This window comes from Euleptes europaea, chromosome 11 (genome assembly GCF_029931775.1).
Source record: "Euleptes europaea isolate rEulEur1 chromosome 11, rEulEur1.hap1, whole genome shotgun sequence".
NCBI lineage: Eukaryota > Metazoa > Chordata > Lepidosauria > Squamata > Sphaerodactylidae > Euleptes > Euleptes europaea.
Genome location: NC_079322.1, coordinates 59512542 through 59537258, shown reverse-complemented (window position 1 = coordinate 59537258; position 24717 = coordinate 59512542). Strand labels below are relative to the sequence as shown.

Here is a 24717-nt window from a genome sequence, read left to right as displayed (position 1 = left end):
GGAAGGTGATTGTAAGCTGGTTTGATTCTCCCTTAAATGGTAGAGAAAGTTGGCATATAAAAACCAACTCTTCTTCTTCCTCCTCTTCTTCATCTTTTCCCCTGCCTTCTGAGGGCCAAACTCAATGTGATGGCATCTGTGGGCTGGACCTGTGGAAACTGTCACCATTTTAAAGAGACTGAAAAATGCTGCGAGGGCCCAATCCTGATCAGGGCTTCAGTGCATTGGGCTGAGGCACTCTTCAGCCCCTCTCCCCAACATGTCTTTTCAAGTGCTGAAACAACCATGTGAGGGGGGAAGGGTGCAGCCTTTTCAGCATCTGGTTGGCCACGGTGTGAACAGGCTGCTGGATTTGATGGGCCTTTTTTTGATCCAGCAGGGCTTTTCTTATGTTCTTATGAAAAAGTGCAGAGGTGGGGCGGGGACAAGAGCGCTTCAGCCCACCGTGTTGCAGGGCCAATCAAGCATTTTAACACCATTAAAATGGTGGCGGTCTGATCTGTGGACACCGCCACGTCTAGCTTGGCCCCAAGAATCCTGCATTAGTGGTTTTGAAACTGAGGGCATAAAGGGAGCAGGTCTGTGGGGAAGGAGAAGGACATTAACATACTTATGGGTGCAGATCGTGATGGGTAGCAGTGTTAGTCTGTCATTAGCAGCAGAAAAGAGCAAGAGTCCAGTATCACCTTAAAGACCAACAAAATTTCTGCTCACTACAGCTCATACCCTGCCAGAAATTTTGTTAGTCTTTAAGGTGATACTGGACTCTTGCTCTTTTCTAATACTTGTGGCTTGTCAGCCTTGCTTCGAAGATTTGAACGTAATACCCATCAAAGGATCTTGGTTCTCCATTCGGACGTTAGCACAACTTGTGGGTTGGATGGACCTTTGTAGGAGACTGCCCAGACCAGTGTGAGAGCCAGCGTGGTGTAGTGATTAACAACAGCGGACTCTAATATGGAGAACCAGGTTTGATTCCCCGCTCCTCCACACGTAGCCTGCTGGGTGACTTTGGGCTAGTCACAGTTCTCTCAGAACTTTCTCAGCCCCATCTACCTCACAAGGTGCCTGTTGTGGGAGGCGGGGAGGGAAGGTGATTGTAAGCCACTTCGTGACTTCTTTTGGTAGAGAAAAGAAGGGTACAAAACGCCACTTTTTTTTCTTCTTCTCCATGTTCTAACGAATTGCTCATTTAAAATAAAATCAAAGGTGGCATTTTTCATGCAAATAAATCATCAGTTTCTGGATCTGCTAACCATCAGTAAGCCCTGTTCTTAGCTTATCAAATGATATTTTACACCCAACAACCCTAAAAATACAATTTCCATGTTTATAGCAGCAGCCCAAGCTCCTGTACATACCTTCAAGACAAAGCAGTGATCTGTAGGTGCCTTATACTTCACTTTGAATTGGACACCATAATAGACATTTACATTCTCAAACTGGATGAAGCAAGCCAAATCCCGAGACGTCTAGAAGATGAAACGCAAACATAACATTAAGCATTATGAATGTGAATTAACCTAGGGCAGGAAGCAGTCACACTATGTTAGTCTGATTCTCATGGCAAAAGCTGACGATACTGATAATAAAGAAGAGATAATGGCTTTCTCCCCCAAAACTTTAACTTAAAATAATGAGAAACTGCAATACATTTGCACAGGAAACCCTCTTAGCTTACTTCTTCCTTACTTTCCTAGTACCACATACTTTTGTGAACAAGATCTTTTAGTGCCTTTTCAGCACAATTGTTCTGACTCTGTGGGGTGACAGAATGCCCAGACACCAGGGGACGAATGGGTTCATCGATATCTCAGGTGGCTCTCTGAGAATCTAAGGTGTGCCCTCTATTGTAGAAGAAACTAGGGCTGGGTTGGTGAGGTGAAAGGCCAGAGGGAACTACTTGCTACATGGACGTCTTGGGAGTGGCATTTATTTACGATATTTTTACACAGGCCCTTCAGTCAACATTCTTGAGACAGTTTAATAGAGAAAATACAAAATGCATGGTAAAGTCCACAACGTACATCAAGACAGCCATAGAAAACAGTAGCAGTGTGACTAAACAGCAACAACACAGGAGTAAGAACCAACTAAAATATCAACAACAGCAGATAAAGGCGAGAAAACAGAAAATGTCTTATCTTGAAAATCATCCAAAAGTTCCAGCTAACACAAGGGGGGGGGGGAGCTAATCACTACCATATGCCTAGGAGAAGACAGATATCCATGCTGGATAACTAAACAAACAAAGAAAGAAGAGGCTCTATACAAATTCCCGCAGGAAGAGAATTCCACAGAAGTGTCACCACATTAAAACTAGAACACAATTCACATAAATGCTTTTTATTAGGACCAAATACATAACAGCGTGAAAGATTTCGGGTTCTCTAGAACTCTTATTCCCTCCACCACACGGTTTACCTGCTTATACTTACTATTTGACAACTCCTCGTCTTTCTAGAGCCTTCTGTTTAGCTAGATTGAATGCTAACCCCTCGATGGTTATGCAAGGCAGAATTTTGAATATACCCATACCCAGACAGGACCTGTCCTTGCTCTTCTGGCTCTACTGATTCATTAGCTCATGCCATTTTGGAATGCTGCTTTTATGAGGAACTTAAAAGGTATAGGTCCCCTATGCTAGCACCGGGTCATTCCTGACCCATGGGGTGACGTCACATCCCGACGTTTACTAGGCAGACTTTTGTTTGCAGGGTGGTTTGCCAGTGCCTTCCCCAGTCGTCTTCCCTTGACCCCAGCAAGCTGGGTACTCATTTTACCAACCTCAGAAGGATGGAAGGCTGAGTCGACCTTGAGCCGGCTCCCTGAAACCAACTTCCGTTGGGATCAAACTCAGGTCGTGAGCAGAGCTTTCGACTGCAGTACTGCAGCTTACCACTCTGCGCCACGGGGCTCCTATGAGGAACTTAGATCACGTTATATCTCTCCCCTTTTAACGTATAAATTTAATGCCTCTGTGTCTGACATAATGCCTTTTTTATTAAGGGACAGGGATCCCAAGGCTACATTGTCAGTGGCAAGATTTATCTCAGTCCTCATATCCTTCAAACATTAGATTTAAAATCATGCTGCTTAAGATCAATGGATCAAGGCGTTTCTAAGGGATAAAGTAAAGAACTCTTATTCAGGTTGGATGTTAGCCCCCAAAATATTATGGTTACCCATTTGAATTCAGACAATGAGGGCACACAGAGCAGGTGAAGATTTTAATGGGCAGACAGGTTCGTATGGGAGGAGGAACTTTGATCTCTTGTCACTTAAAACATTAAAAGGGAAGCACTTTGAATTGCACGTGACTAATGCCTAGATAAACAGTGAGCAAGGATTATCTGGTACAAACGGGCGCTATGAGTCCTGGGATATGGGAAACCTAGTAATAGCAGGCTCTTCTGTGTGGTCCCCTATCCCTAAATTTCATTCTAAACAAAACAGATGGGATGGAGAGGCCATGGTCTGAAGGGAACTGCGAGATGGCACCCTAAGATGCAGGCAGGATTCTTCAGCCTTCACTACCCCTCTTGCTGATCCAGGCCAGGGACTTTCTTGGTGGTTCATGCAGTAATGTCCCAGAAGAAGATCATCTTTATACTACTAGACTTAGATTGAAAGAAGATGCTGAACATGAGAAGGAGAGGACTTAGCTACACAAGGATACACAACAGAAGACAATGCTGACTGAGGGGGCAAAAACGAAGCTGAGAAGCCCAGAAATGGGATTCTGAGAGGGTCTTTCACGGAGTGGAAATCTATTTGTTCTCCCCTTCCAGGATATATGGCAGCATGATCCCATTGTTAGGCTGGATCCAAAGACTCCACTCTGCTAATGGTGGAGCCATCCTCCACCAAAAGAGGTGTGGTTCCTCCAGCAGAAGGCTCTTTGCGTCAAAGAAAGGCCATCACTAGCTCCATTATATCCAGCCTTCCTAAGCTAAACACGCAAACAAAAAGACCGATATTTTCTCTTTCACAGAGGGGAAAAAACCCAAAGAAGTATCTTTCCAAAAGAAGGACTTTTCCTCAGGTTGGGCAGAAGGGTGCCTGTACTCATTTAAACCTGAGCGCAAATACGAGCTGCAACACTGCTTCACGCTTCCTCAGAAAGGGCCATTTTGCTCTCATCTCAAGTAGCCTTTTGGCGACTGCTGTGAAATAACCATTACTTGTTCTTAATGTGTTGCTATGGCAACGCAGTTTTCCTGACTAACGCTCCCATTTCCCCAGCTAAGGTTTTGCGCTGAGGCATCTGACATATCCAGACACTAACACTGTGCTTCTTAATGGAAATGCAATTGCGGTTTTGCAACCTCTTGCTTTAAAACAAACTAACAGATAAACCAGTTTATGCATTTGGGATCTGTGCTTGCTTTTTGAATTAGCTACTATCCCATTTTTGTTTCTATACATTTTCGGAAACACATTCTCAACAGTGCTGTGATGATACGAGGGACACTGTTCCCTAGCTGGACTTTGTAGAATAATTATATACGTTTCTCCTGATTTAATAAGAACTAGAGCATCATCTACCCTCTGACATGAAGAGCTGTTTGCTGCCAAGTCATCTGCTGTGCTGAGGGCTGTAAATTTGTTCTCCTAACTAGAGACACAAATGTGTTATCAGACAAGGTATGTGGGGAATGGCTGAAATAACACAGTCTAAAACTGTCTGGACACAGAAATTGGACTGTGTGCTACGCTGGTGGTCCATCAGGCTCCATCTGTTTGTGTTGGTCAAGTCTGACACTCATTCTTCCTTTATGAAACCCTATGCCTGTTCCTCCCTTGACTAGGAAAGATCTCCATCTCAGAGATAATATGTGGGACAATCCAAAAGCATGTAACCACATGGGATTCTGTGGAGCCCCACATCTTCTGAAGTCTGGTCTCTTTGCGTGCATAGACCTCCCAACTAGGCTAGAGGCAAATATTGCATGTAAGAACCTAAGAACATAAGAAAAGCCATGCCGGATCAGACCAAGGTCCTTCAAGTCCAGTAGTCTGTTTAAACAGTGGATACTTAAAGATATGTTCTTAAAGATATGCATACTTAAAGGTATGTTCCATTTCCTGAACAGGGCATGCATGTGGAAAGGACAAGGGGAAATGTTCCCAGCGCAGGCTATGGAAGCCAAGTGCCAGCTTTCTTATTAGCCTCCTCATAAACAATGGGAGGTTTCTTCTATCTGCATTTTTTGCCCTGAGAAACCCAGCCTGTTTGCAAACTGTCAAAATATTTTTCCGTTGGGAACTAGAGGGAATGTAACTCTGCCATTTTGCTGCAAAAGGCCAACGGCGGGTTTGGGGGTTTCATTTCTTTTCCAGTCTGGATTTCAAATAAATACCACGTTGTTTTTATCTATCTACAAAATCAGAAGTGGGGCGGAGGGGAGCCCAAGGAGCCCAGCAACTGCATCCTGATATTTACACAAGTGTTGCGGTCCAAAGAAGGACCCCTTCTCAGGTGCACCAGGTGCAGCTCTTAGACGGTCACCTCGGGAGTTCTTCACTTTCACCTTCCTGAATTGCTTTATTGCTTGAAAGGATTTCTTTGACATGCCTGACCTTGGTCTTTCCTTTGGGTACATAATAAATTCCAGAAGCTCGCAGAAGAAAATAACGTCTCTTCCAGGACTTCTTTCCATCTTCTTTCAAATAAAGAGGCCCTTCAATTTCTGGCACCATCACAGATGTGCCGCAGAAGCTTTCCTGTGGAGTAAGAATTGGGTTATACAAAACAGGAGTGCCACAACCAGCTATGTTAAACAACAGCAGCACATTGGTCATGTCTTCACCACGACGGCAGACTACCGTGCAAAAAACATGTCTCCAGAGATTAGATAATGAGTATGAGGGCAATTATAGACGTGCATATAAACAGCAGTCACTGATATCTTCAAGCATACTTGCCATACTAGAAAACAGCCAGACTTATTCATCCCCAGGATCCAGGTCAAGGAAAATCAGTTGTGCAGAAGAACTGGCCAGGCTTAGCACTGATTGTCTAGCAACTATGCCATGATGATTCACCCCATCCTTCCCCCTCCTCCCCACAGCAGTTGTACAATGTTTGAAAATGTTTGTGCTTTTAAAATAAAATGAGCCATCAAATGGACGTTAAATTAGATAAACGTACATATTTACATTTTAAAAGACAAAAGGCACATCTGAAGCACAGGGGAAGCAGCAAGACTGATAACTGTTCAGAATTGATTATTTGCTTGCCTTTAACAAATAAAAGAATAGAAGGAACAGGGTGTGCCCTGCTGAGAGAAAAAAATCAACAACTTTGTTCCAGTTATGTTTTGGCAAGAGCGCAAGTTAACACAGCCTAGAAAATGCTTGTTTATGCATTTTGCAGGATATGGGAACATATGGTTTTACCCTGTGGGCTCCCTTTCCCAAAATCTTTTAGCCTCATGAAAAAGATAGGAAAGAGTTTTCACGGTCCTGTGAATCTGTTCCAAGACTGCCCTTCCAAACTCTTCATGATGAGGCTTCCTGTCTCTTTATTTTGGCTGAGATGTGATGCTGGGAGTTCTCTGAATGGCACAACTAGCATTATTATTTTTTAACTTAAGTAGGCACACAGAAGCCTGACTCTGATTAGGGCTGCACTATGGAGAGATGGACGTTTAAAGACTTCCTTCCACTTTCCTGACATCAAACAGCCCTGTAGACTACTTGCCCTGTTGGGGCACACATACAGGTACTTGTAACAATGTGTGTGTGAGTGAAGTGCCGTCAAGTCGCAGCTGACTTGTAGAGATCCCTGGTGGGGTTTTCAAGGCAAGTGATTAAGCAGAGGTGGTTTGTCATTGCCTTCCTCTACAGAGCCTTCCTTGGTGGTCTCCCTTCCAGGTACTGACCCAGCGTAGCTTCCGAGATCTGACAAGATCGGGCTATACTATACCATTCTACATCCCACTTGTAACAATACTTGTATGTTTTCCCAACAGTGCAATAACCAGATTTGAAGAGCCATTTCAGGGTTAGAAGACATCATGGGAGGGGAAGAGTTAACCAGTTTGCATCACAGTCTCAGTCTGAACTGGGATCCCACAGGCATACTTAAAGAAAAACTTAGAACCATGTTGGATTTGGTTCTAAGTTGAAGATATTTGCATGGATCCACTGAAAAGCTTGTATACACAGTCTTCAGGACAACTGTCATCACAGAACTTCCTGATTTTCCACAGTGACTAATGAAGAACTAAAATTCTTCTATTGAAGGACAAACATACATAGTGGTGGTGGTGTTGTGTGTGTGTTGGGGGGGGGCGTTAAGCCTACTTCTCAAACAAATGTATTATGGCTCATCCAAAACATGGCTTACCTCCAGTAAAGCTTCTTTGTTTTTCTCATTCATTTCCTTGCTTTCATTTTTCCCTTTGTTTGCCATGTAGAAATTCTAATTTAAAATACAAGAAAGACAATAGATCAAAAGTCTGCAAGGCAGGTGTTAGATGAGAGAAGAAGTTTCCAGACCTGATTCCAACAGAGTCCATCGTGTGAACCTTTAGAGCAATTGTATTCTTGGATGGCCCATTTAAACTCTACACATAGCATGGTGGTCATCTGTTCTCTTTGAAGGTTGGCTGGACCTCTTGAATGGGGCCTAAGAGTGCGGTCATTTATACCTTCAGGCTCTGGTTCATCGATGTAGGTGGCAATGGAATAGTAATACTCAACATTCAACAGTGACTGGCATGGATAATTTGTATGACAAGACAGTACGCATAAGGTTCTCTCTTGTGCCCCCACCACATGCATTCCCTTCATGGGACCATCCATTATTCAGATCACAACTAATTTTTGAATGTTAGACTTTGGCTCAAATGAGTGACATTTCATATGGTCGGGATATAGGGTTGCCAACCTCCATGTACTAGCTGGCAATCTCCTGCTATTACAACTGATCTCCAGATGATATTGATCAGTTCACCTGGAGAAAATGGCTGCTATGGCAATTGGAATTTATGGCATTGAAGTCCCTCCCCTCCCCAAGCCCCGCCCTCCTTAGTCTCCACCCTTCAAAACCTCCTGCTGGTAGCAAAGAGGGACCTGGCAACCCTACTGGTATACAGTGCAAGCAAAGCATCTTGTGAAGCACTGTTTTGAGTCAGGATTCTACCACAGTGAGAATTGGCCCTTTTTACTAAGTAAACTCGTTAATTTTTAAAAGCCCCAAATATAAAGTGTTTCTTCATCTAAGTCAACATTTTAAAGGAAGCTGGATTCATTCCTACTGATTTCACTGGCACGTATACAATGTTTCATATGACCAAATCTGACTATTGCTTTCCACCACAAAGCAGAATCTTGCAGGTTTTCAGTACGGTTCAGAAGTCTGGCCAAACTATGCTCTGAAAATTGCAAACAGCTTGTGTTTGCAAGTTTGGCTTTCTGGACACATCTTTAACTCATAACTATTGGACTGATCCAGGTATTTGCCCCAGATGAGATTGGGAAAGAGTCAACTTATGGTAGAAAACCAAGGATGCTCAAATCCACCCACAGATTCCTAAATGTTGGCTAAATGTAAGTGGAAAAATGGGTACCAAGTTAGCATGGAATAAGACATACCACTTCCTAGCTACATGCTTTGAAAGATGCATAGATTCCTACTATACCCTAAACATTATGCAATTCAGAAGCATTCTACCAGTAAGGTGCATAAACAAAAAACAACAACAAAACAAAACGGCCTTTTGATGTGTTTCTTGCACATTATATTTTTCCCTTGCTAGAATTTCATAATCCTCATCCAGGTAAATATTTTCATAAACATGATACACTTCAGATGCATTCTACCTGTAAGGTGCATAAACAAAAACAAATTCTAGCTTTTTGATGTATTTCTTGCACATTACAGTTTTCCCTTGCTAGAATTTCATAATCATCAAGGGGAATATTTTCATATTTCATTACATGTTTCACTACTTCCATTCCCATGAAATAACTGTCCATGGTCACTATACAGATCGAAGATAATTAGTAAAAACTGGTGAGGAAATGCAAAAAGAGGATACATCTGGGATTAAAAACACAGACGCACAGTTTGTATGGGTTCATACGATCAACACACATGAACACATGAAGCTGCATTTGGCTGAATCAGACTGTTGGTCCATCAGGGTCTGTATTGTCTGGCAGAGGGTCTCTAGGATCTAGGATTGAGGTTTTTCACATCACTTACTACCTGATCCTTTTAACTGGATATGCAGGGGACTGAATTTGGAACCTTTGCATGCCAAACAGATAGGGAAGGGCCGTGGCTCAGTGGTAGAGCATCTGCTTGGCATGCAGAGGGTCCCAGGTTCAATCTCTGGCATCTCCAGTTAAAGGGACTAGGCAAGTAGGTGCTGTGCAAGACCTCTACCTGAGATCCTTGAGAGCTGCTGCCAGTCTGAGTAGACAATATTGACTTTGTTGGGTCAAGAGTCTGATTCAGTATAAGGCAGCTTCATGTGCTCGTGTGTTCATGTTCTACCACTGAACCACCTGGAGCTTAAACTTGGGCTTTTCCAGTGGGCAAAAAAAGGGAAATGTATACCTGTACATAAATGGCTGACACTAGCCATTTTTACTTGGGATTCCAAGTCATTACAGTTGGACAATGGGACTAGCCTCCAAGGATATTATTATTATGATGATGATCTTACACTGTCCCTGTTCATTTCATTGGGGCTTGTGCAGGAAGCACGTGCCAAGAGACCTAAATACATACCTCCTGCAAAAAGTACCAGAAGCTGTTTGCATTTGCATAGTAGTGTGTGCGTGAACAAGCCCAGATCTTGTCCTATCATTGTCACTACTGCACCAACTCAAAACAGCTGCCGACAGCCTAAATGGAGGGAAAAAATGAACTTCCTCTGACTACAAGCAATTTACATTTGAGCATCTGGCATTTATTTAGCGGAAAAACAGACCACCCTGAATCTATAGACTCTCAGTGCTACAGACGGCATCTTGGTATTGACAAACAGAAAAGGAAATGGAGGACGTTTCTGGTTGTCAGTGGCATATGAATTTGTTTCTCAGACTCCTTTCAAGACAGATGTGTTTGCATCTCATTTACCAGGAGGTTATTCATTTGTTGTTTACGCAATGCTTTTCCATCAATGAAACTCAAAATAGCTTGGCATTCACCGCGTTTTAATAAATAGCACAGTCCAAAGGATGACTATATGTACATTATGCAGCTAGCATTGTCTCGTCCTCTGCAGAGTTGCAGCCCCAGTGAAGAAGACTGCTGGTCTTAAAAAAAAGAAACCTCTCTGAGGTCAACTGCTTCCGAGAGTCTAAAGGTCACAGTTAAAAGTAAAATGATTCCTTTCTGATGATCACCTGGGGAGAAATAGTGCCTGACGGACCAGTTAATTTATGCAAAAGCTGTCTGGCATTGCTTCACATTGTACTATGTGAAAGCCCCAGGGAACTTGATTGTTTTTACTGTGCAAAGGACAAACTGCTCTCTTCGTGAGGAAAGGAATCCAGGTTACTTAATAGATTAGTGGATTCACCTGGAATTGTGATACAGCCATAAGTTTTAAGCTTTTTTTAAAAAAAGAAAGAAATTTTTTTTTTACTTGCTCTACCTACCACCTCTGTTAGTCTCTTGCCATGAAACCCCCAAAAAAGGGGTCGCCATAAGTCCGCTGCGACTTGACGGCTCTTTACACACACACACACACACCTACTATTTTATTCAATAAGTAGTGATAATGTGCTTATAGAGAAGGTTACCAGTTCGTACAGAGAAGGGTACCAGTTCGTCTCTGTTCCTTTGCATTTATGATTCTTATCGATCACTCCTTGAAGTAAAGATGCAGTTCTTCAAACAGACATTCTACAATATGGGCATTATTTTACTGAATTGTTTTAACTGTAGAGCTGTTAGTGGCTTAGCCACTGTTCATAAGATACATCCCATACTCTTCAGCTGTTGTCTTTTATTGCACAAGGTGCAGGAAGCAGACAAAAGGCTAGGTCTAGGTAAAGATATAAAACCCCCCAGATATTATTAGCTTTAACCTTTTTTGATTAATTCTAACCTCCAGAGCAACTGGGAAATGGTAGGACTGGATGCAATTATTTCCTCCAGGTCATCCTTCATTCACCAGTGCTCTGGAAGGCTGTTGTGCAATGAATGAGACAGCTGTGAAATAATTAGCTATATTTTCATTGTTGAGTGACTGCACCTGGCGTTTCCTTATTCACTGCATAATATCCAGCTAGTTAACTAGCAGAGGGCTGGATTCTCTGGCCCATGAAAACAAGTTTCTGTCAAAAAATGCAAAGGGGTGGGAGGGAGAGAATAAGACCATGTCACTATACTCAGCATAAGGCCTCCAAGATTGTAGCTGGGCATAACATGCAAACAAACCTAGGATGGGTTATTTGGTTTCCTTATGGCTTCCAGTAATCTAGGGTTTTGCAGCCTGTCTGTAAAGCCGCCAAGACCCCAAAGTTGTAAGCTGCAGTACTGCAGTCCAAGCTCTGCTCACGACCTGAGTTCGATCCCGATGGAAGTTGGTTTCAGGTAGCCGGCTCAAAGTTGACCCAACCTTCCATCCTTCCAAGGTCGGTAAAATGAGTACCCAGCGTGCTGGGGGTAAAGAGAAGATGACTGGGGAAGGCACTGGCAAACCACCCCGTAAACAAAGACTGCCTTGTAAACGTCGGGATGTGAGGTCACCCCATGGGTCAGGAATGACCTGGTGCTTGCACAGGGGACCTTTACCTTTTTATCTGTAAAGCCCCATGCATATCCCAGCCCTAAAAGAAATGCCACGCCCCAGTTTTGCATACTACAAATCACAAAGAGCCACACTATGCCGTTGATGCTTTGTAAATAGCAGCACATTCCAGGCTGAAGTGTCCCATATATATCTTTTTATTTCTTCACATGCTAAACCATCAATCCAGACTTCACTGTGAAGCCCATGCATACCTACTTTGCATTTCTTAAGAGCCCCTTTAACACGACCTTTTGTATTTGCTTTGCCCCGCATTGAAGAATTCACTGAAGGAACTGTGAAGAATCACAGCTGTGGCTTAGCTATGCAGAGGACAATCGCTAATGGCTATGCAAACTAAGGAATGAAGGAGCAGGCAAGTGGAGGGGTGGAATTTGTTTGACTTTCTCCTCTTGCATCGGGACCCTGAATAGTCATTTTAAAGGTCAGGTTTAAAAAAGGACCTTTGAGCGAGCATCAAAATTGGCCCTGCATAAATGGCCTGAGTGTAACGTAAGGCAATTAGACATCAGTCCTAAACAGGACAACTCAGAAGTCAGTTCTGTTTTATTCAATGGCATTTACTTCCAGGAAACTGTTTTTAGGATTGCAGCCTTATTCTGCTGTAGGGTGGGCCAGTTGCAAGATATCTCTCTTGTCCTGCCAAAGACCAACCCACTTGTCCTTGCAGTCACATTAACGGGGAATTTCCTTTTCTGTTTTACAGATACATTGAGGATTAGTAAAGGTTCTCTCGCTTTTAGTCATGGGCTTGCGACCTTCCAGTTCATTGAATCACTGCAGAAAGTTCCATGGAACATAATCTGGCAGTGAGATTTTCCCAAGAGAGCCAACTGGACAAATGGACAAGTGGAGAGAACCAATGGACAAACGGAGTGAAAGGTCTCCTCGCATGCAAGGGGAAAAAGCTTTGTTTTGCAGAAGGTTTGTTTTAAAAAAGAACAAGTTTGATCAAGTTTCAAATGTCCCTGAATGGCTTACTTTATATACTTAAAAAAAACTACATCTAGTAATAAAACTCAAAGCTCAATTTATTTTCAGTGAGGTTAGAAAAGCCAGTTAGCGTATCTCCTAGGTAAGTAGCCAGCTGGGGATCTGGAAGGATTGGCTTCGCAGCCCACCTCTACCGCTAGCTCATTTTGGTGGCATAATAAGCCACGTTACATTTCACCTCCTCACCTGTAAAATGGAAATAACAGTGAACTGCCTTATAGGGTGACTGAAAGGGGCCCCACAATGCAGGTCCACCAACATCTTGCATATCAAAAGCACTATTTAAGTATTATTATTATTATTCAATCTTGCAGGTAGAAGAAGAGTTGGTATTTCTATGCAGGCTGGAAGCCCAGTTAAATGCCTTCTTAGCTAGGAGGCAGGTGCGTATTTCAGGCTGTTACAGCACTAGATATTCCCAGCGATGTATCAAGAATTTGGAAATGTTATAAAATACATCGGTTAAAAAGGGCTAAAAATGGTTGGAAGACGTCTTCACAGCTAAAGGGGCCAAACAAAGTGCGAACAGTATTTTTTATAACAGTTTCAAACTCTTAATACATCGGTAGGAATACACAGAAAGTGCAAACAGTATTTTTTATAACATTTCCAAACTCTTAATACATCGCTGGGAATACCTAGTGCGGTAACAGTCTCAGGCTTGGTGAACACAGTTGTGAAAGGAGTAAACAGCTAGCTCACCTGGCAAGAGTTGCGATAGTAAGCATGGGGATTGTGAACAAGAAGGATCTCCCTATATTCAAACGTGCCCATTTTGCAAGCATTTAAATCTGCATCTCATCCATTCAAGCACTGTGTTTAGATAGGCATTTACAATTAAGAGGTTACAAATGTGGGGACAATAGAGAACTTTAGCATTGCCATGAAGATCTTGCTGGACAAAACAAGGAACATGCTGCTGTGTGGTGGAATCGGTCAGTAAGCGCGATCAACGACCCAGGATTAAGGCCAAACCACACAAGTAATCATACACGGAATGCTAAATACACAAAGAGGTTGGATTGGTAGCTGCACATGTGCTCTTGTCTTAATGATTTTTTCAGAACCCTTCTTTCACATTTGCCTCCTTTGTTCAGAGCTGAACAAAAATTATGGGGCGAGTCAGGTACTAAATGTGCAAAACTAACAATATATCAACTGGTACCCAACCTCTGGTATAAAATTATTTCCAACACTTACAATATTATATTCATAAATATATTTGTATGTACACGAATATCCATTCAATAATACGGTTGCAGATAAAAGGTATATTTTACATTTGTAACAAGTCTTACAAATTAACACCTTCTAATACAAAATAAATGGAGACTCTATTGCTTTTTCTCTCTTTTGTGCAACACTTCTTCATATATTACGAGCCGCAAATTTGCCTCCTTCGTGTAACAGGTTAACTCCGTGTTTCAGTTAGCAAGCTCCTAGGTTTCACTTGTTTCGTCATATCTGCAACCATATTATTGAATGGATATTCATGTGCATACAAATATATTTATGAATATATTATTGTGAGTGTTGGAAATAATTTTATACCAGAGCTGTGTAACCGTGGTCTTGGTATTTTCTTTCCTGACGTTTCGCCAGCAGCTGTGGCAGGCATCTTTAGAGGAGTAACATGAAGGACAGTGTCTCTCAGTGTCAAGTGTGTAGGAAGAGTAATATATAGTCAGAAAGGGGTTGGGTTGAGCTGAATCATTGTCCTGCAAAAAGTATCAAAGGTAATGTGCTAATCATTGTACTTTTTGCAGGACAATGATTCAGCTCAACCCAACCCCTTTCTGACTATATATTACTCTTCCTACACACTTGACACCGAGAGACACTGTCCCTCAGTGTTACTCCTCTGAAGATGCCTGCCACAGGTGCTGGCAAAACGTCAGGAAAGAAAATACCAAGACCACGGTTACACAGCCCGGATAACCCACAAGAACCAATGAACTCTGACCGTGAAAGCCTTCAACAATATTTTTATACCAGAGGTTGGGCACCAGTTGATATTTTCTTTGTTCAGAGGGTAGCCACAAATAATAAAACACCGCAGCAATTCTGTCTTTTATATCAAAGATCACAGTAGGAACCATCATCCACATATGGAAGGAGGAAAACCACTGCTGGTCTCTTTTCTCTGAAATCTTAGCTTCTAAAGAGTGTTGTGCGATGCCCTGTTCCAGCAAAGGACATCCATGCATATAAGCATGCATGTGTGCATCCAAGAAGACTCTGGATGCCTACCCATATCACAGTGCTCATCCAAGCCCTACCAAACAGGACAGATGCATTGTTTGATGCCAAAGGAATGCACATCACATACAGTTTTATATATTAGCTGCACATGACTCTATCTGGAAGGGCCAAAATGGTTACAAGCACAGATAATAGACTCTGGAGAGGTGGCATGAAATTCTCCTAAATAAATAATAATAATAGTTGGTTTTTATATGCCGACTTTCTCGACCATTTAAGGAAGTATCAAACTGGCTTACAATCACCTTCCCTTCCCCTCCCCACAACAGACACTCTGTGAGGTAGATGGGACTGAGAGAGCTCTAAGAGATCTGTGACTGGCCCAAGGTCACCCAGCTGGCTTCGTGTGGAGGAGTGGGGAAACCAAGCCGGTTCACCAGATTAGCATCCGCCGCTCATGTGGAGGAGTGGGGAATCAAACCCGGTTCTCCAGATTAGAGTACACTGCTCCACAACACCGCTCCTAACCACTACACCACGCTGGAGGAGGAGGAGAAGGAGAAGAAGAAGAGTTGGTTTTTATATGCTGACTTGCACTACCACTTACAGGAGACTCAAACCAGCTTACAATCACCTTCCCTTCCCCTCCCCACAACAGACACCCTGTGAGGTAGGTGGGACTGAGGGAGAGTGACTTGCCCAAGGTCACCCACAAAGCAAATGAAATGCAGTGATTGTTGCAGGAACCACATGAATGTACAAAGTTTTGCTAGATCATATTACTTTACCTGAGGGTTTTTAAACACAGCGTATTTTTCACTTTTGTCCAAAAACAGAATCTTATTTTCGGTGTCCCGGGTCCAGTCTGATAAGATTTCTATCACATTTTCATGATCTTCAAAAAATCTTTCTAGAGAAACCACAAATGGTAATATTGTTTTATTCGTGCACAGACATTCATCGGAGCACATTTCTAATCTTCAAATGCACTAATTAACAGAGTCAATTGCTGACCAAAATGGATTTCAAGGAAAGAGTCTAACATCATTCTAGGTGCCAGAACTTTAAAGCTTGTCAAAAGCAGGTTCTCCAAAACAGATTATTTCCCAGATTTATTTTTTAGTTTATAACGGAATTCCCATTTTGATATATTTCTCTTTTTCTCCCATGTTGGGATGCACACAAGCAGCACATGCATGTGCATGCACACACACACACACAAAGCCTTTAGTAGGCTGGTGGGTTCAACAAGACTAGGAGATTGAAAGTGATGTAATACAAAGAGAGAGGGAGAGGAGAGGGAGGCAGCAAAATATCACCTGATGCAACATCATTACGTTGCCAACGTAAAGCTATAAAAACATAACATTGGAACCAGAGACCCTAGGATGCTCGGCAACTTACCAATTTGTAGCTCTGTGTATATTTCATAAAGGCACCAGTCCACCCTACAGTCACAGTGGGTTTTCTCAAAGAGATTATCCAAGACGTCGCGTGCCGTTTGCCGCTCATCCACCATCAGTGACTTTGTGCTGTTATCTTTCATGTGCACCTTGACAACAAGCTGGGGAGAGAATAATAGATCAGTCCATTCATTTCACCGTTGACTGAAAGGTTGGAGTGGTCAAGAATCTGTCTGGGCTGATAAGAGATCAGGGGAGAAGAGTGATATTGATTCAAATGCATCATGTAGCCATGATTGGACTGGGAAAATAGTATATCCTGGGGGCATTACCAAATCAACACCCTATCATCCCTTTCTTTCTATTACTAAGAGCTAATTTATGCTTAGGGTTACTGGTGAAAAAATGGTGAAACATCCTGTAAAGATACTGTCTGCATGCTCTCTCTGTCTCGCTCTGATAAATTGTTGAACATACACAGAAACAGGGATGCCATTTCATTAAAAAAAAGTCCAGCCTCTGTACCTGTTCCTTTAACCAAAGCTTGATCTGCATATTCTAATGCTTGCTGGCTTTGCCTGCTGATAGCTGCAAATGAATCTGCCGTTTTACTAGTCCAATACGCCAAAGCAGTAATTTAAAAAGCAAATTCCAAGGATTCTACTACCTTCCTTGTTCTTCCTGCCAACTGGATGTCTTATCCTCTTGTAGGGTTAGATCCAGCAAGGATTTTCACACAATCTTGCCCAGTTCCCCTTCTTACTACAGATTCCGTCCCACATGGCTTTTGTCCACTAGCACTGCCATTTTTGGTGGTCAACGGGAACCCCCTCCTTCCTTTTATAGCAGCTGAAAAGTCAGTTGGATCCAACCCTTAGAAATGATGCAAACTTTTGCCACGATTCAAAATTTGACAACAATTTAGTTTTAAAAGTGCTGTATTTAAAGTTATTTGCATGTTTTTCAAAAGACTAACTTTAAAAATTGGCTGAGGGATTTTAAGGCAATAGCATTCAGGATCTTCAAGTACTAGAAGGGCTATCATACAGAGGATGGTGCAGAGTTGTTTTCTGTTGCCCCAGAAGGTCAGACCAGAACCAATGTGTTGAAATTAAATCAAAAGAGTTTTCGGCTAAACATTAGGAAGAATGATATGACAGTTAGAAAGTTCCTTAGTGAAACAGGCTTAGTTGGGAGGTGGTGGGCTCTCCTTTGGAGGTTTTTAAGCAGAGGCTAGAGAGCCATCTGATTCTGTGAACTTAGGCAGATCATGGGAGGGAGGGCAGGAAGGGTTGTGTCAATGTTTGGCACTTGTGGCCCTTTCTTACATGTCCAGGGTAATGCCGATCGCCATCGCCACTTTGTGGTCAGGAAGTAATTTTCCTCCAGGCCACATTGGCCAGGGATCCTGGAGGGTTGGTTTTTTTTTTTGCCATCTTCTGGGCATAGAGTAGGGTCACTGGGTGTGTGTGTGGGAGGTAGTTGTGAATTTCCTGCTTTGTGCAGGGGGTTGGACTAGATGACCCTTCTGGTCCCTTCCAACTCTATGATTCTATGATTCTAGTCACTCTTTATGGAAGATAAAGCTTGCAGAGAAACAAAGTGAGGTATATCAGGTGTTATAAATAAAGTTTGATCAGTTAGTTAGAGGACTTCATTTGGAGAATAAAAATCTTACTGACAGATGTAACCCATATTTTCGTAACTTGACCTGGCTGGTAGCACGATGGAAAAGAACAATGCACTTGGAAACAGGAAGTGAGTTTGTGTCCCACATTTAAGAGACAGGAATGCAGAAGACAGCTCTTCCCCTTTTTCAGTGCTCATTCTGATGCAGTTTATCAATAAACTAAAAGACTGGGTGGATGGGTGAACTCAGAACATCCCTTGCTTTAGCTCCTCCTGCCTTCTTATTCCCCTGCCCCTCAAGCTGTAGTTTCAGTTCATTTGTCCACAACCGCAATAGGCTGAGAGAAACAGACGATGAGTCATAAGAACATAAGAACATAAGAAAGGCCCTGCTGGATCAGACCAAGGTCCATCAAGTCCAGCAGTCTGTTCACACAGTGGCCAACTAGGTGCCTCTAGGAAGCCCCCAAACAAGACAACTGCAGCAGCACCAACCTGCCTGTGTTCCACAGCACCCAAAATAATAGGCATGCTCCTCTGATACTAGAGAGAACAGGTATGCAGCATGACCAGCATCCATTCCAACTAATAGCCATTAATACCCCTCTCCTCCATGAACATGTCCACTCCCAGTCAAGAAACATCTAAGTTGAATTGAACATCAGGACTTTTCTGAGAAAAGTTCTGAGGGAAATAAAGTAGCCTTGCACATGAACAAATACATTTTATTCATGCCGGATCCTTTGCTTAACTCTGTCAGAACATAGGAGTTCAACAACTACAAGTTTTGGCCTAATCTTTCTAAAGTACATCAAGAATATAGAGATTTCTATACAACTTTGGTGGATGTTGGTGTTTGGGCTTTTAATCCCCATAGGCATGTGCAGTGCAAATTTTCTTTAAAAATGGAAGGAGAAATAACTGCCTAAAAATATGAATTATGAGTTTTTTCCTCAGACACAGCAATGAAAAACCAAAGGCTGAAATTCAAAAAAGGTCCAATATCAACTGTAAGAAAATGACTGCATTTAATGTTTCAGGATCAGAACCCAACATTTCACACAGTGATACCTTTTTAACCTTGGCTTCCTTCAGTTTTTCTAACGCAAGCCTAATCTTCTCTGCTTTTGCTTGTGCCTCTTGTTCTTCCTGCAATAAAGAAGAAGAGCAACATTTTAAATCCCTTATTAAAAATGCAACAAGCCCCTCTTAAGCGTTTCATTCATATTTTCATTTCTGCCTTTTGTGCCTAACAGAGGAATCACCACCTTAATGTGGGGGGGGAGTACAAAAGCCTATCCCAACTCCCCTTCCTACAATAAGGTCTACACACTCACCATTACAGCAATTTAAGAACCACTGGAGTGGCATCAAGAAACTTTGTTGCTGTTATCTTTTGCTAATTTTTTAATAAGGCACCGTGTTATTCCTTTCATCTTATGGCTGTCGCATGGAAGGTTCTGTCTGGCTGCATCGATGCAACTGTTTTGCTACACCTGGGCTTCCAAACTGGAACGGCGGTTTTCAGAGCGTCCACACAACATCAACCTCCAGTTGCCCACTTTCCAGGTTTCCCCCTGTGTTGCTACAACCATTTCAGAGAGATCCCAGTCCAAGCAGGTTAGTATACCATCTGGACGGGAAGGTGCGCATTATCTCCTGCCCACACAGGCACCATTTTACTGCCATTATATCCCCTTGTGATTGCCATGTTCTACACTGTGACACCAGATGGAATATTGCTGACTTTCAAAGAAATATTAGTCGTTGCTGAACCATTTAGCGACTAGCACTTTAAAAAAAAACAGTTAAAAGGTCCCCAGTGAGACCATGGGGGAGGGAATGTCAGCTGCAAGGGGGAGACTGAGGAAAGTGAATACGAAACCCCCTCTACGGATGCTTCGTTATCCCTGTGGATGCTTCTACATTTGCACTGGCATAAAATTCACAACAGAGAATCATCGCCTTGTGGATGCAACTGTTCCTCTTCCCCATTTGCTTTGGAACTCATTCTCGGTGAATTTCATGGCGTTCTCTTACACTGCTGAAGAGGCAAGCTACTTCGGAATTTGAGTTTTAAAAGTCCCATGGAAAAGCTGCTTAGTCCTTCAGCAAGAAACTCCCCCCCTCCAGCAAATGTTTGTTCTATGTTTTCCAATAACAGCATGGTGAGGTGGCTAAGAGCGGCAGACTCTAATCTGGAGAACCGGGTTTGTTCCCCCACTCCTCCACATGAAGCCTGCTGGGTGACCTTGGGCCAGTCACAGTTCTCTCTGAACTCTCTCAGCCCCACCTACCTCACAAGGTATCTGCTCTGGGGAGAGGAAGGGAAGGCAATTGTAAGCCACTTTGAGATTCCTTAAAGGTAGAGAAAACTGGGGAATAAAAACCAACTCTTCTTCCCTTCTACTTGAATGTGCACCAGGGGCCTTTGAAGGCCTCAGCTTAAGAACTCTGTGCTATTACGCCTCACACACTCTCAACATGAAGTACCCGATGCCACACTTCCTGCACAAAAGGAAGTTTCTGGCTGGTTGGATTATATCTGCATTGTGAAGTGTGCGATTCAGGTAAAGAACAAAATGTTTTAAAAATAAAGCTTACAAGAAAATAATCCTGACACCACCACAACATAGCCCGTTATTTGGCTTTTCTAGAAGAGAGGCTGGATCCAGTGAAAGAGTTCACAGAAGAAACTGGTGGGCTGTCTCTCTCCCTGCCTTCCCTGTTCAGAGGATCAGCAGATGAGCAAAATACAAAGTAGGACAGGGCACTGCAGCACCAAAATGAGATTCAAGTAAAATTGCCTCCCTCTCTTCCATTTGAGACGTGTATCAGCAGAGAAGGGAGAAAGATAATTTTACCTTATTTCCCCCCCTCAGAAGAGTGGGGATGCATGCAGGGCACCAGGGACAGCAGGGAAAGATCTCCTCTGTCAATGACTTCTGTTGGACTCTTCCACTGAATCTAACCCAATCTCTTCTGTTATTGAGCCAATATCCTCAGAACCAGTCATACCAAGAGCTAAGGCAGAAGTTTGATTAAAATTAGTTTCTTCTGAGGTTTCTCACCTGTGTGAGTGATATAGTAGGGGGTGGTGGCTGTGGCGATGGCAGTGGAGGGTCAAAGGTCAGGTCTACGGGGGGAGGCGGCAAGTCATTCTCCACTGTGTCATATACATGAGAACCATAAGCGGCAGCATAATTTGCTGAAGGCTGAGTCCCAGCAGCTTGCTGATACTGAATAGCATCCTTGTGTTCTTGGGAAGTAGTCTTCTTTTCTACTTCACTGATGTCTGCTACAAGATCAGCCATTAAAGCATCCAAATCGGTATCTTCCAGTGTATTCAAGGATTCTGTTAAGAAAGATTCCAAATTCATGAGAGATTATTCTAGAGTCTGAGTGTCTTCAACACACTAACATGGCTTTACTAGGCATGGCTTCCTGCTTGGAAGAGCTGGCTTCTAAGCCAAAGAGATGAGTGACAAAGACAACCTTTTCCATAAATCATTTCAGCAGAACATTAGAGAATATTGTATTATAAAACTGTGCTTCTGCCAGATCACATCTTGATCTGCACAAAACAAAAATAAAATATAACAATTGAGTAAAGTGTTAAACAACAAAGCATAGTTTCAAGGAAACCTTTTAGGACTGTGTTTTTATTTAAGCCTCGAGGATTAATTTCTTTCAAGACATGGCCCAAATATTTATTGGTTATAGCAATACAAATTGCTAGCACTTACCATTTAAATCCTTAAAACCAACCGCAAAATTAAATTCATCATTAGATGTTTTGGCAGGTGGAGGTGGGCCAATTTCAACTTCCAAACTCTGGGAAAGAAAGAAAAAACACCCTTCAGGCCGCATTCAGAGGTCACAATAAGCTGTGGTTTGTTCAATCCACACTTCATTGCACAAACCCTGCTGGAAAATTAAGTGCATACAATTCAGATTTTTTAAAATTGTGCTGTAAGAGGCCTGGCTCAAGCAGAATTAACTGAAACAGGAAAGCATTGTTTTCAGGAACGCAGTGAAGATTTCCCACTCAATTTCTTCTCTTCCCCAAATTAATGAATGATCATAAATTTGCCCATGATTTTAAAGAAAGGAACAACTGTGTGTGAGATACAAAACAGTTCCTTATGAAAGCTGGTATTCGGGAGAACAAGGCAATGGATATAATGGTTTGTTTAACACACCACTGAGGTGAGGGATCCAAACACACACTTTGGCACTTAGATTTCCTCTTCCCTGACATCTCTGTAACCACTAAAGCAGGGCTTGGTATAACTCATTATCATTGGATGCCGGTGGAAGGCTCCATCGGTGTCCTGGGCTGGTGCTGCCGTGGCAGCGGCCTGCAACCGGCGTCCGGGCCTTCCTGCCAGCATATGGGCTGCTTATGCCGGCGTTGGCTGCCCGGATGCCGGAGCAGGGGGCCTGGACGCCGGCGCGGCGCCTTCCTGGCCTCCTAAGGGCTTTCACCCTGGAGGCTCAGGAATGCGCTGTAAGGGACCCTGCTATGAATTATGAAGTCTCCAATTTTAATCATGTTTTTTTCAAGGTGGTCTTAGGGAAGCCCCCCCCCCTCCATTTCTCAGCCGCTCCTATACTCTAAGCCAGGGGTTAATAATACTGACTTTCTTAACAGAATCGTGTAAGGATTACAATGTGGTGCATACGAAGCACTTTGAACATCCAAAAAGAACCATACAGTTGCTAAAAATGCTAAAGCATTATTATATGATGTGGAGCTGCAATTTCTCAAGCTTCCTGTAAGATCAAAACAAATGGGTAGTGAGTGATAAGGAAGAGGTACCAAAGGAGATAAATGAAGCCAGATCACCTAAGAATAGAGGGAAGGCTGGTGTGTGACCAAGAGAAGAGTACATGAAGTGCAAAGCTGCTCTTGATCATTCATAGTATGGAAGTAATTTTGGAGTCAGCAGCCGCTTCTGGCATGACATCATAAAAGTATGGTCATGTTGTCATGCCCTGTTCTCTTCCCCAAGTCAGCAGGTGACACTGCCAATGTGGCAGCTGGAATATAGATAGGGTTGTCAGCTCCGAGTTGGGAAATACCTGGAGATTTTTGGGGCGGAGCCTGAGGAGGGCGGGGTTTGGGGAGGGACTTTGATGCCACAGAGTCCAAAGGCCAAAGCGGCCATTTTCTCCAGGGGAACCGATCTCTATCAGATGGAGATCAGTTGTAATAGCAGGAGATCTCCAGCTAGTACCTGCAGGTTGGCAACCCTAAATATAGACCTAGCAGAAGACATAAGCCAGAAAGGCTGCCTGTGGGAACAAGAAACCTGGCATTGCGTGAACCATTTTGCGTCCAAAGCTAGGCTCGTCCAAACAGCAAGTCTTCAGAATTCATGGAGTATAGGTGCCTTTGTTAAAAAGAAGCAGGATATCGAAGGTGTTTTTGCATGAACAAAGCATGCCTCAGCCACCAATTGTACTTGCTATGCTATGCAGCCCTAATGCCAAAAGGCAATGCCAAATAGTATGATATCCAACCTTCACAGAAAGCATGTGGGGATTGTTATGCTCTTCTTCACTCTTCCTCTTTTAAAGTGTGGACAGACATGCCCCAACCAAGAGACATGATTAGGTTGGGGTGCAAAAATATCCTAGGCTGGCACCGGCTGTGTGACTCCTGCTTTGGGCATCTGTTGCTATCTGAAGTTACCTTTGTGGACAATACAGGAGAACCTATTGAAATTAATTTCTGCGTTGTGTTTCATATTGTTGTGAGGATGGAGTTACCATGGGTCAATCCTATGTGCTGGGCCTAAAGTGGCACCCCCGGGGAACCAGAGCCTATGGCAAAAGAAATGGTGATGCTTCTTACAATTTTAGATGTCTCCTCATTGGGATTTAATTGTTGGGAAATAGGTTGGTCTGTGGGCTTGTCATGGCTCGGAGGAGGCAACCCTCCCCCCCCCCAAGAGAGGAGGCCAGTGTGTGTCTGAAGAAAAGATCAGTTTGAATATGGCAGACACAGAGAAAGAGGCCATGCTGTGAGCTGGCTGAAGTACCTTGAGGGTGCCGGATCTGGGAGCTGATGGGAGGTAGCAGATCTGCTTGGCTTGTAGGAATACCTCTTTGCTTCTTTCTACCTGGGCTTTACCCGTATATTGGTACAGAAAGCACAAACAACTAAACCACCACAAGTTCTCAGTGTTCCCTCCTCCAGCAGGAAATAGCCCAGGTCAGTGAATCTGTCCCTGAATCTTCTTGGTATTTCGAGAAGTACAACCATGAAAATCTGAAGGGGAGGCAGGAAGCAAGAAACGTCTCCCCTTGCTACCCCTTCACCTGTTCTTGCAAGCAGAAAAGAAAGCAAACCGCACCTGTGTCAGCAGATCCATTTCTCCCAATAAATTGCTGAACAGTTGGTCTATGTCTTCGCATGCTTGCTCCATCTGGAAAAAAAAAACAGACATGAATATTACAAATCTGTTTACAATAGGGGAAAAGGTGTCCTCCAATATGATTCTTCTAACTACCTGTACTTTTCTCCCCTCTTGGTACTGAAAAAAACAAGCCCAAAACATTTGGTTTTTTAAGTGCTTAGGGATGAGTCTTCAGAGTGGTCTCCAGTATGGATCTATGATCACCTGTGTTGATCCCTCTAAAGAAAAGTCTCAGACTCTGGTCAGAGTATACCTTTCCAGGGAAAATAAGCTCCATTGTATTTC

The 24717-nt window shown here is 43.0% G+C and overlaps 1 protein-coding gene across 1 annotated transcript in view; it reads right to left on the bottom strand.

Annotated features, from left to right (window-relative positions):
* Window positions 1-24441, bottom strand: part of APBB1IP (amyloid beta precursor protein binding family B member 1 interacting protein) — a 39514-nt gene extending 15073 nt beyond the window's left edge. Inside the window, exons 1-9 of the mRNA XM_056857758.1 lie at window positions 24370-24441; window positions 21754-21841; window positions 21079-21362; window positions 19079-19156; window positions 16380-16539; window positions 15764-15885; window positions 7355-7429; window positions 5584-5727; window positions 1362-1472 (exon numbers count right to left, since the gene is read on the bottom strand). Of these exons, the coding sequence (XP_056713736.1) occupies window positions 1362-1472; window positions 5584-5727; window positions 7355-7429; window positions 15764-15885; window positions 16380-16539; window positions 19079-19156; window positions 21079-21362; window positions 21754-21841; window positions 24370-24441 (1134 nt within the window). The remainder of the gene's footprint in view (window positions 1-1361; window positions 1473-5583; window positions 5728-7354; window positions 7430-15763; window positions 15886-16379; window positions 16540-19078; window positions 19157-21078; window positions 21363-21753; window positions 21842-24369) is intronic.
* Window positions 24442-24717: the final 276 nt, after the last annotated feature.